Raw genomic sequence first — 14433 nt, 5'->3', positions numbered from 1 at the left:
AGATAATTGGTACATACCCTCATAGTTGATGCAACCACTGGAGTCCTCCTGACCTGCCATCAAGGATTCCACTTCTTCCTCCTTCATTTTCTCACCTGGAGAATAGAGTCTTTGGATTAGCCCCAAAGGTGTCACACACACACACACATGGAATACAAATCCTAGCACTGTATTTGACTTTTGCCTTTCCTATTGCGTCATGATTTCCCATTAAATGGCAAAGAGCTGAGAGTAACAGGGACTGTGCAATTTAAAATGCCCCTTTTCCCCCAGACTTTGTATCGGTCACCCAAGTTTGGGCATGGATTTCAGATGTGTGTATATACTAATTAGTCAATTAGGTGCTAGCAATTATTGGAGTTAATTGGCAAAAATTAAGATTTATGTGCTCATCTGACCTACACTCTATTCTATAACATGAGTACCTACATTTCATAGCACGCAATTCAAAGGGGGTGTGGCCATGGGAGGGGCATGGACAGGTCAGGGGTGTTCCCAGAAATTAGGATTGATGTTATAGAATGCTTGGATTTGTGTGCATAACTGACATCAGTTGGGTGTGAGCATTTACGTCAGCTTTTGGCAGGTGTAAGGACTCGCACCCAAAGTTTACAGAATACTAGCTCAGCACGGATCTTAACGGCACCTAATTTTGGGTGCCATATAGCGAATCTGGCCCATTTGGACCAAATTCTATAAATGGCACCGCACAAATCGGTGCCAACAAAAAAGCACGCTAAGGGGCTGGTTTACTAAGCTGCAGTAAAAGGCGCCCTGCCCTAGCGGCAGTGCGTGTTTTTGCCATGCACAGTCACCTTTTACCACAGTGGGTAAAAAGGTGGAAAAAAGAAACGGTCGTGCGGTAAGTTTGCACTTGTTGCATGGCCATTTTGGGGTGAGCACTTAATGCCACCCATTGAGGTGATGGTAAGGTCTTCTGCGCTAACCTGGTGGTTGCACTGCCCGATTACCACTGGGTAACTGCTGCAGTAAAAAAATACAGAACAATTTTCAGTAGTGCTGGAAATTGCATGTGGTGGGGGCACAACTACCGCCAGCACCTGTACTGGACCGGCGGTAGTTCCAGGTTGAAGCATGGCAACCCTTTAGTAAAAGGGCCCCTAAGCGCTATTCTATAAATAGAGCTGAACGTTAGGCACCGTTTATAGAATAGTGCTTAACACCGAAATCTGCGCCTAACTCTAGATGCAAGGATTTACACGAACTAAACCCTGGTGTAAATCCTCGTGCCTGAAATTAGCTGCAAATCTCCCTTATTCTATAACAGCACACATAAATTGATCTAACCCGACCCTCCCATGTCCGCACCCCCTTTTTTGGAGCCACACATAAAATTACACATGGATTCCAGTGCCAAAAAATGCACACACAAATTGTAATTAACCCTTTAGTGTCCAATGTTCCCATAATAAGCCATATGGGAACAGATTGATGGGAACATTGGACACTAAAGGGTGCTGTTAGCACAGATAATTGATTATTAGCACACAATATTGCTATTCAATTAAATTGCACATGCAAATTGGCCATGTGCCCAAATTTGCATGTGGAATTCTTAGTGCCATATGTAGAATTTGGGGGTTTATGATCAAAGTCTCAGTAATGGAACACAGACCTCAGCAAGATCCGCTAAGAAGAGTTGTCTAAGAGAATCAGTCTTCTCAAAGTCACACAGTAGTATTACAAGTCCTGCCATGGCTCTATTAAGAATCTAATCTAAATGTGGAATTATTTCATGGAAAAATAATGCACCAGCCTTATACTATTAGGTCTGTTACTGTATGTGCAGAACATTAGCAGATGAAACAAGGTCCAGTTTTTGCCATAACAAAGAGCAAAATTGTTCTTTCTCTAAAACAGGTGTCGAATTGCAATTCTGGAGTGCCACAAACCAGTCTGGTTTTCACAATAGCTGTAATAAATATTTATGAGATATATTTGCAAGCCATGGAGACTGTGCATGTAAATCTCTCTCATGAATATTCGTTAGGGGTAGCCTGCAAACTTGACTGGGTTGCAGCCTTCCAGGATTGCTGCTGGATACCCCTGCCCTAAGCGCCCCTTTTACAAAGGCACACTAGCGTTTTTAGTGCATGCTAAAAATTAGTGTGAGCTAAACGCTAAGACGCCCATTGTATTCCTATGGGCATCTTAGCGTTTAGAGCATGTGAAATTTTAGCATGCGCTAAAAACACTAGCGTGCCTTTGTAAAAGACCCCTTAAGTGAAGTAGACAATTTGGTGGTGAAATCAGAAGTTCTTACCCAAAGTGGCCAGTACGTGACGAAGCTCAGCACCCATCACCGTGCCATTGCCTTCCTTGTCAAAGACGCGCAGACCTTCAACAAAGTCCTCAAAGGAACCTTTGTCTTTGGTGTTGGAAATGGCCTGCATCATGGGAAGCCATTCCTCAAAGTCGATTCTCTTGTGAGCCAACTCTAGCAATGGGAGAAGTAAGAAGTACCATATTATACACATGTGTGACTGTACGCACCTTTCACCCCACTGTTGGTAGGATAAATGATGCAAAATTCTAGTCACTAGCTTTTATTTTTACCAGTTGTCCTACAGTCTGAGGTACCTCAAAGCTAAACTGGGCTTTTTTTTCCCTGCTGTAGACAATTAAGAGGCAGATGCAGCAACCAAACGTCACTAGTCTCTGTATTGTTTATCATTTTAGTATCTACATCAGGGGTTCTCAAACTAGTCCTCGGGACACACCTCAGGTTTTCAGAATACTCACAATGAATATGCATGAGATAGATTTGCATGCCCTACATCCCTCGTATGCAAATTTATCTCGCGCATATTGACTGTAGATATCCTGAAAACCTGACTCTCTAGGTGTGTCTCAAGGACTGAGCTGAGAACCCCTGATCTAAATCATAATGCCATAAAGCAGTGGGCATTATTGTAAGAAAATTAGTCATATTAACAGATGACTGAATCAAAGATAAGGGATTCTAACATCAGCCTGCATGACTGTGGGGCTCATTTTCAAAGCACTTAGACTTACAAAGCCTAAAAAAAAGTTCAGCTGCTAAAAACATCCAAATCCTGATTTGGGCAAGTCCGAATTTGGGCATTTCACACTGCAGTTCGTCTAAATAGCAAGGGGGCATGTTGTGGGTGTGTTTTGTGTGGGACTAGGTAGGGCAAAAATAGGATGTTCAAGGGGGATTTTTATTTAGACTTGTTTTCAAAAGCAGTAAGCAGCACAGAAGAGAAATCTGGTGATTAGTGTAGTAGACTGGGAACCAAGGGGCCCAGGTTCAAGTCCCATTTCAGCTCTTTTTTATTTAAATAATTCTGACCCTTCCAAAAATAGAAAAATACCTACTGAATGTAAACCACCTGTAAGCCTGAAGGCTATTGAAGTGGTGTACATTCAGGTACAGTAGGTATTTTTCAGGTCCTGGAGGAATCACATTTACAAAAAAAAGAGTTTGGGTTTGAACCTGTGTCCCTTAGTTTACAATTCATTGCATTAACCACTAGGGTATCTTTCTGTTCTGTAAGAACAACTCTGTGGCTACATTTTTGAAAATGATGCCAGACAGATGTTCATGCCCCTGTTTTTTTGTTGTTCAAATACTTTTCAGTTTGGAAAATGGCTATTCATTTGGATGTTTGAATGTAAAAATGTCCATCTCACATCCATAATCAAACAAGAAATCTTGATGTTTTTCCTGGTTGATTATGGTTGTAAGATAGCTGGGTTTTTTTGCACTTAGGACATTTTTGTTTAAAAATGCCTCTCCACAAGTCATTTGGGTTGCATCTGAACCATGTCCACCTTAACAAGTTGATTCAATTCTTTTTTTCCCATTATGGACCTGATTCTATATAAGGCGTCATAAATGTAGGCGCATGGAATAACATACATAATGCTATTCTATGAACCCCGTCTACAGTAAGACGCAGTTTATAGTATAGTCAGGGCCGCCGAGAGGGGGGGCAGGGGGGACAAAATTCCCCGGGCCTCAGTCCCACCCGCCCTCTGTTGTCGACCGTCTGCCACCGGGCCGGGCCCCCTGCATTGAAATCACAGCGCCTCTCACCTCCGTGTGAAAGCGCTGCAGGCAGCAGGGCAGCAGATCACCTCCCTTCGGGCCTCCTTCCCTCCCTGTGTCCCGCCTTCGTCTGACGTAACTTCCGCGAGGGCGGAACACAGGGAGGGTGAGAGGCGCTGTGATTTCAATGCAGGGGGCCCGGCCCGGTGGCGAATGGAGGGGGGAGGGAGCGGCAGCGGGGGAGGCGGGCCCGGGGCCCTGGGGGCGGCCCTGCCCCAGGCCCGGCCCAGTCTCTCGGCAGCCCTGAGTAGGCCGGGGGAATGCACATACATTTAGGTGCAGCCATTTACGCCACTGAAAACCTGGTGTAAATGCCCATGTCTAAATATTTGTGCATTCCCCCAAATTCTATAGCAATGTGCATAAATGTGATTGACACCCCCAACGCACCTCCACTCCTCCCATTGCCATGCTTCCTTTTCAGCTACACTTGTTGGAATTCATGCACTTCTTTTTAGACTATGCCCAAAATGAAGTGCGTGTAAATTCCAATTATTGCCAATTAGTGATGCTAATTGGTTGTTATCAGCCAATTATTATCACTAATTGGCTTGTTAATTGAGTAGTGTGCATAAAATGGCTGCGTGCACATTTTAACGTGCAGTACTCACTGCACCTTATATAGAATATGGGAGTATATCTATAAACTTTCAGTCTCGCTTTTCATAGAAACAGAGAAAATGATGGCAAAGACTATACAACCTATCTAGTCTGACCATCCACATCAACTACTAAGCTCTACTATCCCTTTCTCTTCCTCAGAGATCCTCTTTGCTTATCCCATGCTTTCTTAAAATTACAGTCCTTGCCTCCCCCACCTCTGCTGGGAGACTGTTCCATGCATCATCACCCTTTCAATAAAGAAATATTTCCTTAGATTACTCCTGGGCCTATCCCCTTTCACCTTCATCTTATCACCCCTTGTTCCAGAGCTTCCTGTCAGTTGAACGAAGCCTGCCTCCTCCTGTACGTTTATACCATGGAGGTATTTAAATGTACAAATTTGTATAGACAATGGGGCAAAAACAGGACAGACTCAACTTGCAAAGATTGACTGGGTTCAAGTAGCATCCTTGGCAGCCTAGACTTTCTCTGGTATATGGCACAACCAAGTGAGAAATCATTCAAAATATTTACCCTCAGGAGTTGGGTTGCCCAGAACTTTCTTGACCTCTGCATTTGTGGGGTTCTGTCCCATAGCACGCATCATGTCGGCAGCCTGGCCGAGGGCAATCTTGCTATCGCCTACCTTGTCAAAGAGGAGGAAGGCTTCCTTGAAGTCTGCAAGAAAGATAAAAGATGAAAAAGTCGGCAGGATGAAAGAGAAATGTGAGCTTGCGCACCATCTGTTCAGCCTGCCCAAAAACATGATGTGTTTACCTCGCCTGCTGATCCCCTTTTCCAAAAAAGATGTATAATTTCTTTTTATTTTTTAAATTAACTTATTATTGTCCTCTACCTCCAAAAGTCAATCAGGGTATTTTTTTTCTTGTACACCCCTTATGGTTAATTTTTATGATTAGCAGGTTGAAGGGTTTGCGCCTGATGCTACTAAGAAGTCTCCTAGCTCAGATCCCCTGTAGCAAGAGGACTTTGCATCAGTCATTCAGCTTTCTTCAAGTCACCTACTTTTCCCAAACTTATTCCTGGAAGATTCTGTTATAAGCCCAGTTTCTCTTTCTTATTATTATTATTTGATATACTGCCCTTCTGATAACAACCAAGCAACGTGGTTTTCAATAATGTTTCATCTACGAAAGCCTAAAATTCTAGTACAAACACAAAGCCTTAAGAAAGGTCAGTCTGAGTACATAAGCATATACATGCTAAGAAGGCAATCTAGAGGGTAGACATTCCATCCACACCGAGTTGGAGTTAGTCCATTCAGACACTCTCCTGACTCATCAGGACTCCAGGAATGCTAATGTGAAAAAGTGTATTTTATTGTCCTTCTTGAAATGATCTAAGCGGCTCTCTAGTCATAGATGTGGGAGGGAGTTCCACATGGTAGGAGGCAGATAGAAAAATGCAGATTCACTAGTAATCTGGCACATGAAAATGGGGGAATCACACAGTGATTCTGGTCTATTTCACTGAACCCGCTACTCATCATGCTGCATTTATGATCAGTTTAGAATGATGAATAGAAAATCCCACTGAAAGGATGGATAGAATGGTTTTACTGCAAGGAAATCTCTTCCATGCCACTCTCTTAATCCTTTTTTGGAAATGACAAACAGAAAATGCCAGTTATTTGTTTGACTGTTGCCACCCTGTCTCCTCTGCAATACTTATTTTGCAGACTGTTCCTAATATTGAAAATTAGGCAGGACATAGACAACATATACCCCCTCCCCCCCCGGTTTTATCACATGTTGCCTACATTTTGGTGCCCATTGCATGCCTATTTTTATAGAAAAATAGCACTTATGTGCATGACTGACAGTTACGCACATGTGAGCCACGTGCTTAGCGATATTCTATAATAAGTACAACTCACTTAGCATGTAAATGAAAGGAGGCATTCACAAGAGGAGGAGCATGGGCAGTGCAGATTACTGTAAGTCAGTGTTTGCCCAAGTTCAGTCCTGGAGTACCCCTTGCCGGTCAAGTTTTCAGGATATCCACAATGAATATGCACAAACTTGATTCGCATACTCTGCCTCCATTAGATGGAAATCTTTCAGGCATATTCATTGTGGATATCCTGAAAACCTGACTGGCAAGGGGTACTCCAGGACTGGAGTTGGGAAACACTGCTGTAAGTTACATGTTAAAGTACCACGTTTATGCCTGCCATAGATGTGGCATAAGTGGCCATGCCTAAATGTATGCATGTGTCTGCTAACTAATGCTAGTATTCCTTAATGGTATCTGGGTGCCCAGATGCCATTATTAAATTTACACTCAGGGGCCCTTTTACTAAGGCGCTGTAGGCTCTGTGCGCATGCAGTGTGCACTAAAACAAGACTACCGCCAGGCTAGCACACCCCCTTGTGGTGATTTAGGATTTGGCATGCACCCATACTGCCGGGACAAATTATTTTTTTATTTCCTACCACACGTGGCATTTCCGGCGTTAATTGGCAGTTGGCACGCGCTGACCGGTCGCCACGCATGTAGTGCGTGAGCCCTTAACACTAGATCAATGGGTGGCATTAAGGACTGAGGCCATAAATAGGTGTGCGCTGGTTTCAATTTTACCGCAGGCCCTTTCCCCGGCCCATTGAAAAAAAAGCCTTTTTTCCCAGATACGGTAAAAACTGGCCCAGCGTGCATCAAAAATATATGCCTTTACTACCACAGGCCATTTTTTGCCATGGCTTAGTAAAAGGACCCCTCAGAGCACTGCATTTAGGTGTCAAAATTGTGTAACCCATTTCCAGGATTGCCCCAGTGTAATGTTTCAGCATAATATTGGCATTCAATAAATAAAATAATCAGTGCTTAACTATTTGTCATTTTAGAAAAAGGATTAAGAAAGGGGTATGAAAATGGCTTTATGGCAACAGAAGCATCGTTTCTGTATAATTTGTTTAAATTAATTTCTCCCAATTTTCAAAACTGATTTTATATTTGTTTCATTTTTAGAATTTGAGAGCTTTGAGCTAAGTGAACCGAAACCCTGGTAGGTTTAACAGTATGACCCACTTAGCCCAAAGAATCCCACTTAACCAAAATAATTTTGGTATGGTACTTTAGAAATCCTTTTTGTTTGCACATCTGTAAACTGAATTTATACACTCTGTTTATCCACAGTTTTGTTCATTAAAAATATTTTCAGAAAACAAAACAGTGTTCCACTTTTACTAGAAGACTGGAAACTAGTGAGGCCATTCCATAAACTAAGACTGGTTAATCAGTTCTGGTTGCACTTCTAGAGCTTTCTTCCCCAATTCACTATGCACAGGAGGATGCAGAAGAAACTAGTGTGCTTTTGCCACTGACACCTGGTGAAAATGAGGAGTTGCTTTCTGCTCTTCCCCATCTTTCTCACCGTGGTCACGTGAAACTGGGTATTTTGGGGTCTACCTCCAGACATCCATATACAGTAAGCCTGTTAGCATCCAGTATAATTGCTGAAATAGATATGGGACTACAGAATTCAAGTGCAATATGAAACCCAGTGAAACTAATCCTACAATGCCTGGTGTATTCAGGCCTGAAGCACACACCAATCTCTTGCAGGCACCACCCACATTTTGGAAAGTTTCTGGATAATCTTGGAAGACTCGGTCTCTTGGAAAAAGATATTATCGATGACCAGATTATTCAAAGTATGAAAATCTGTCCAGTACTTTCCAAACTGCCACAATGGGTTAAACATCTATTGTCACATGAAATGCACTAAATTTAGATCATCATACAGTGAAATAACCTCAATAAATCTGTTGTATATCCAGATTCTAATTTGTAAGTAAGTGAAAACTTTTTTCCAGTATATGGGTTCTCTCAAAATGTGTTTATTTTATTTTCCTTGATTGTCCCTAAAAGGACAATTTTCAAAGACATTTATCCATGAAAAATGACTAGAATGAAAACTGCCCTCTTCAATCGCGGCTAAGAATATGTGTGACTTCTACATTGAAAAGGGGCTGTTTCTGTGGGTATGTTTAGATCAGGGAGAGTAAAAGAGCACGTATTATGGTCATTTTTAATTGTACCTATGCATTTTGCTTCCTCTTGACCATCTGCACAAATAGATGCAAAATATGGGAACTTCTTTAGCCAATGTACTTTACAGCTGGCAGTTTTGAAAGCGAAGCAGCTTTGGTGAGTTCTTTTTGAAAAGTTCATAAAGTATGCTCATTAAAAGGGCCCAAATAATTATTGCAACAATTTGAAAATTAGCCCCTAAAGCAGCATTATGAGGAAAAAAAATGAAATAAGTAATATTCATCATTTATATTTTGATATATTGAAGAGATTTTAGTGTTTTAAGTTTCTGAAAGTGCCCTCTGCTTAGCTCATCTCTATATACTGAAGTAAATTTTGGAGCATCTATATGGAAGTTTGTATGAGTAAACTATGAGTATATCTTGAAGAACTGAAGAGTAAACGCAGGAAAAAAATATTTCTGAAACAGGAGATGAGATCATAAGAAAAGACAGCTCTAATTTTACAAGTAAAAATATACAAAAAGTATATTAGGATATGAGAACAAAGAAAATGGACCTAAACAGAAATGTGACATTTTGAAAAACCTTGAAGAACTTCTAAGGTACCTTTGGCTCTGGTAATTTGTTCCTTTCCTTTCAAAACCCTTGAATTTTGTTCTTGCTCTTACCATGCCTTCAAACAGCACAATGACTCATAGTTAAAAAGAAATGACTTTTTCTTTTCCTGGAGGATCCACTGAAATGATCCTTTCTGAAATGCGAAGGAGTTCTTCCCTCAATCTGCTTGAAGGTCTACAGGTCATATATTTTAGTTACCCTGGAATTTCTTAATTAATTTTTTCATGTCGAAGCAACTAACGTAGAGTGACAAAGCTAGCAGCTGTTTCCCCTCATAAGTCAGGAGTAGATAACTACAGATTTATGATTAAGGCCTCCAGCAGCTCACATGTGTTCTCAGAGAATGCAGTGTATCGTCTTGAGAAACTCAAGTCAGTACCGTACAATATTGATCTCTTCTGCTCTGCCCTGCACTGCAGAAGGGAAACTACATCTTTGCTGGGCCAAAATTTTACTTTACCACAAATGCTTTCCTGAAAGTTCTCTTTCAGATTGTCAGTTAAGACATTTCCCTCTTTCAGCAATTCCCCCCTTTCCCAAAGCTGGCTAGGGTGTGCATGATGCAGGCTATGATTTTACTCTTTGTCAGCACTACAGATGTGCAAAGCACTTACTAACCAGGGGTGTGCATTCATGAGCGTTAGGTGACTAAAAATGTAAAATGTGCAAAAATTGTCTGTGCAAAGAATGAATAGGTGAAAAAATCCCTGAAAATTGGGAAAAAGTTGTTTAAAATGAATAAAAAACAAAGAAACGTTTAGTTGTCAGTGCACACCCCTATTATTAAAGAAGCAAGGTTCCCATGGTTTGGAGAAAATGGTGTACCATACCTTAGCCTTTACATACTTTTCAACCTCAAAGATATGTACTACCTTTGCTGCAACACAGGGTCTATTGGTTGTTATCATGGGCAGCTGAAAATACCCCAAGAAAGACCACAATGATGAGATGATTGCTTATGAAGCACCTCCCCTGATCTTCTCTTAGATAAATTCTGAGACCTCTGTTCTAAAACGCAGAGCAGAAGAATCTGGTACCTTTATACATATGTATTTGAATGTGCCAATCTACAGCTATTCTTGAATAATGTATAGAATAAAATCCTTGACATTTTCCAACTTAATCTATTTCACTCAAACATATAATATGGAAATCTGTTGCCCTTTCCAGCTCTCTTTCAGAGGACGACTATCACTTATTTGATTTACTGATTTCCATTGCTCTTAAAGTGATTGTTAGCAACTGGAAAGACAATTCTCACATTGGTTCATTTGTGGTGGAACTGGGTATTACTCTACAAGAATATGAAAATGTTTTAGAATCTCATACTTTAAAGAAGAGTCGTCAATACTCCAAATGGAGAAAACTAGACACATATCTCTCTATATAATGTAATCACACTTTTAAGTTTATGAGATCATTTTTTATATTTAATAAGTTATTGCTTTAACTATGCCTCACTCATGCATTTATTGCTTTCTTATTTTATTCACCTGTTATATTAGTTTGAATACTTTGATTCTCTATTCTATCATATTGTTTACTTCTAATGCATAAAACTCAATAAATATATCTTAAAAAAAAAAGAATCTCTTACACTCTGACATTATAATGGGGACCACACACACTGATACTAAGCCTCAATACTGTATCTATTGGCCATGTGTTTCCCCCATTTCTTATGACTGTATTTTTACATGGGCTCAGATGCGCTTTCAAATTTACTATGCCTAGTTTAACAAGTAAGCCTGTAGGTCGCTATATTCACTGTACATTCATCCCATGACTCACCGTCTTGCTGATCCCGTGAGAACTCGATCTGTTAGGAACAAATCAACCACAGGAAAAAAATTGTATTTTTAAGATTGCTCCTGTTTGATTTATAAAGCACCCAGCTCACGGCAGGAAAACTCATTCCGACCAGCCAACATGCTTCCTTGTTCTCTGAAATTGCTGAGATGCCTAACAGGGCTGGCAATGAAGTAAATGCTCCTTGGGGCCCTTGTCCACAAAGGCCTTGGTGCTGCAAAATTTCTGAGCTATGTAAATGGCAGAAGAGCTGGAACTATTCAGTGAGGAGTAACTTAACAGTTAGAGCACTGGGCTTGATGTCCAGGGGAGCCTGTGCTGAAAAAAGGGTGTGAGCAAAATCCAAATAGATAAACCTTAAAAATCATAATTAAACAGATTAGCTATCTGATTTGGGGGCGGGAGGGGGGACGAGTTACAACTGTGTGGGAAATTTTTGCACACCTCCAAATTCTGCAGCACAGAAACCCAAATGATCAAGTCCCACAGCACTTACTCATGCCCATGGCAAGAGAATCAAAGGCAACACAGGAGAAACAACCCTAAAACCACAGGTTTCATGTTCTCCTTGATAATATTAATGGAACTCACCAGCAACTTCATCGTGTGAGAAAGACTGCAATGGAAAGAGAAAGGAGAGAAAACAAGCAACTAGTACAGTGGCAAATGCATTGACAGAAACAAACCAAAACAGAGTAATGTCTATAGCTTTGCTATTTACCATGCAACGCTGTAGAAATATTAGGGAGGCGATACCATTAAAGCTCCAGTTCTCAAACTAAAAATATGCTACTAAGAATGCAGGAAGGATCATATGCATACACCTATCTAGTCCAGCAATTATCTGAAAGTTTACCCAATCAATTATATATCATCTTAGCATGCTGCATTTCTTTATACTATATTAGATTATTCTAGACAATAATGTAAAGATGATTTGAATTATCATAGTTTCTAAGCTATGTTGAAAATTAAACAATATATTAACATCCCACTAATTTTTAGCAGTATGCAGTAAATCAGTGTAAAGTATGTTTGCTGGTATGTTGCACGAGAAAAACACAGTGTATTAACTATTCATTTTGGAAATGAATTGCATCTGCTCAGTAGAGCTACAGTAACTGTTTCAGAATGTGACAAACTACACTGAATCTAATGCATAAAACATGTTTGCACAATTTCTCCATCATATAGGAGCCAACATTATGGCTTCTGAACACTGGGGGGAGTTTTTGTCCCTATATTAAACTCAGTTCTTCTTCTCTGTTGGGCTAAGCCACCTGGATGCAAGATACTTTGCTTAAAATAATCAGTCAATTAAACAATCAATAATATAGTAAGGAAAGTCTGCTTGTGGACCCACCATGATTAAGATGGTCTGCAGGAGAGTAGCCCCGAGGCTGCTGAAGTTGGCTAGTGGACAGCCTGAGTCCCTGAGTGTGGTCCTTCTGTTCTGGTCTTTCTACTTCTTATTTAAGTGGGGGTTGTGACATCAGAGCTAAGATCGGGTGTCTGAAGGAGGCTGTCCCCTCCCCTTGATGAGTTCTTTAACTTTCTTAGGGCAAAGGGAAAAGAAGGATCTGTTTCTTGACTGACCCATTTGGAGGGCTATTTTTAGAAAACCCAAAACAGCCAAGGAGCGGCGGCAAGCTTCACTGAGTTTGAAACTTGTCAGCACTTTCAAGGCCTGGTGCAACTTGAAGAAAGATTATTCCTAAAGTGGTCATGCCACGTGTAGCTTTTATAGGAGTTCTGACTAATGTAAGGGGCAAATGTGTAAAATGCATTAATTAAAGACTCTATGTAGAACTGATCTATCACTGCTTCTCAAGCGGAGACCAATTTGGCAGAAAACTTTAATGTAAAAGCCAGGGACTTTGTAGGACATGGCAGTCAAGACTTTGGGTTAGGTGACCCCTCTTCAATGAGGTAGGCAATCCGGTTGCTCAGGAACAAACCTGAAATGGCCTACTCCCCACAAACCACTCTCAGCCATCTTCCTCCAATACAGTGTTCCTCTCTTTGGCATCTCTTCTCTACATACCCTGTTCTCCCAATATACATTTATGCTTAACGTCATCCCAATCTGTCTCAACCCCCACCCTCCTCTATCAGTCAGAGTCCATCATCTCTTTCTCACATTGAAGAGCTCCCTTGGATTTCATCTCCTCCAAGCTGGCTCTGCTCCCAGTTTGTTAATCATTCCTCCTCACCTTCTCCAGAGGCTTGCTGCCAACATCACCCCCAGAATAGCAGTTCTGATTTCTCATGGCACCTTGCAGTGCCTGAACTTATCAACTGCTCTTATAGTCTTGCACATGGTTCACACTCACTGAGAGCTGTGCAGTTGCAGAAGAAAGCAGAAATGTTATTCGAGAGACAGCATTGGTTGTAAGCCTTCAGATAAGACAGTAAAGAGTGTGTATTAAAGGAAGATAATTAGGGAGACATACTTAAGGTTGATTCCCATTGTAACTAAAACATATGTTCCTTACTCAACCATAATACCACCTGTATTTGTTTCTTTACCGGACTGGCGAATGCGGTACTATGTAAGCCACATTGAGCCTGCAAATAGGTGGGAAAATGTGGGATACAAATTTAACAAATAAATAAATAAAGGCTGGTCTCTGGGTCTTACAGTGCAGTATAATTTATTACAGTTGCTTTTTCCTGTATTTGGGGAATTAGCTAGGGTTTACCCTCAGATTTAGTTGTCCAATGGGTATTGGTTTAATTACTTGCTTTTTCCAAATCTGTGCTGAAAGTGAGTTACCATTCACATTCTGCAGTTATTTCTTTGCCCCGGGGGTTACAATCTAAATTGTATCAGAGGTAACAGAGGGTGAAGTGGATCCCCCTAGGAACATCTTGTTGGAACCCTCACCCATCTCTTTATAAGTAGATTCTAAGGAATTTTTACAGGGAAAAAACAAAACAATATCATCTGCATAGGAGTAATAAAATACTCCATAATGCTGAAATCTTTTTCCCAGTGGTTGAAGATATATATTATACAGGATTGGCAAGACAGGGGATCTTTGTGGCACACTGCAAAATAAGTGCCAGGAGGGTGATAAATTTCCCTGCCGTACTATTTTCTTCTCCTGGAGTGTCAAAAAATCAGCACACCAACTGAGAACCTGGCCAACAACCCCCCATTGAACTTAATTTGGTGAGCAGGATATCATGATTCATCAGATTGAATGCAGCTGTAAAGATCTAACTGTATCACAAAACCAAAACCCTGCTGTCATTTGTCTAGATGAATGTTCAATTCTTGCAAGAGTAAGG

At 40.9% G+C, this 14433-nt stretch overlaps 1 protein-coding gene across 2 annotated transcripts in view; it reads right to left on the bottom strand.

Annotated features, from left to right (window-relative positions):
* The window catches only part of MYL1 (myosin light chain 1), a 47379-nt gene that overhangs the window by 8110 nt on the left and 24836 nt on the right, over positions 1–14433 (bottom strand). The window contains exons 1-5 of one of the 2 annotated variants that reach the window (XM_030209505.1): positions 12503–12603; positions 11731–11755; positions 5231–5374; positions 2285–2458; positions 18–95 (exon numbers count right to left, since the gene is read on the bottom strand). In XM_030209505.1, coding sequence (XP_030065365.1) covers positions 18–95; positions 2285–2458; positions 5231–5374; positions 11731–11755; positions 12503–12505 — 424 coding nt within the window. In that variant the 5' untranslated portion in view covers positions 12506–12603. Of the gene's footprint in view, positions 1–17; positions 96–2284; positions 2459–5230; positions 5375–11121; positions 11150–11730; positions 11756–12502; positions 12604–14433 lie in introns of those variants that run through there. The other variant, XM_030209504.1, reaches the window with a different exon arrangement.

Source organism: Microcaecilia unicolor, chromosome 7 (assembly GCF_901765095.1).
Source record: "Microcaecilia unicolor chromosome 7, aMicUni1.1, whole genome shotgun sequence".
Taxonomy (NCBI): Eukaryota; Metazoa; Chordata; class Amphibia; order Gymnophiona; family Siphonopidae; genus Microcaecilia; species Microcaecilia unicolor.
The sequence above is the reverse complement of the archived record's forward strand: the minus strand, read 5'-3'. Positions and strand labels throughout refer to the sequence as shown.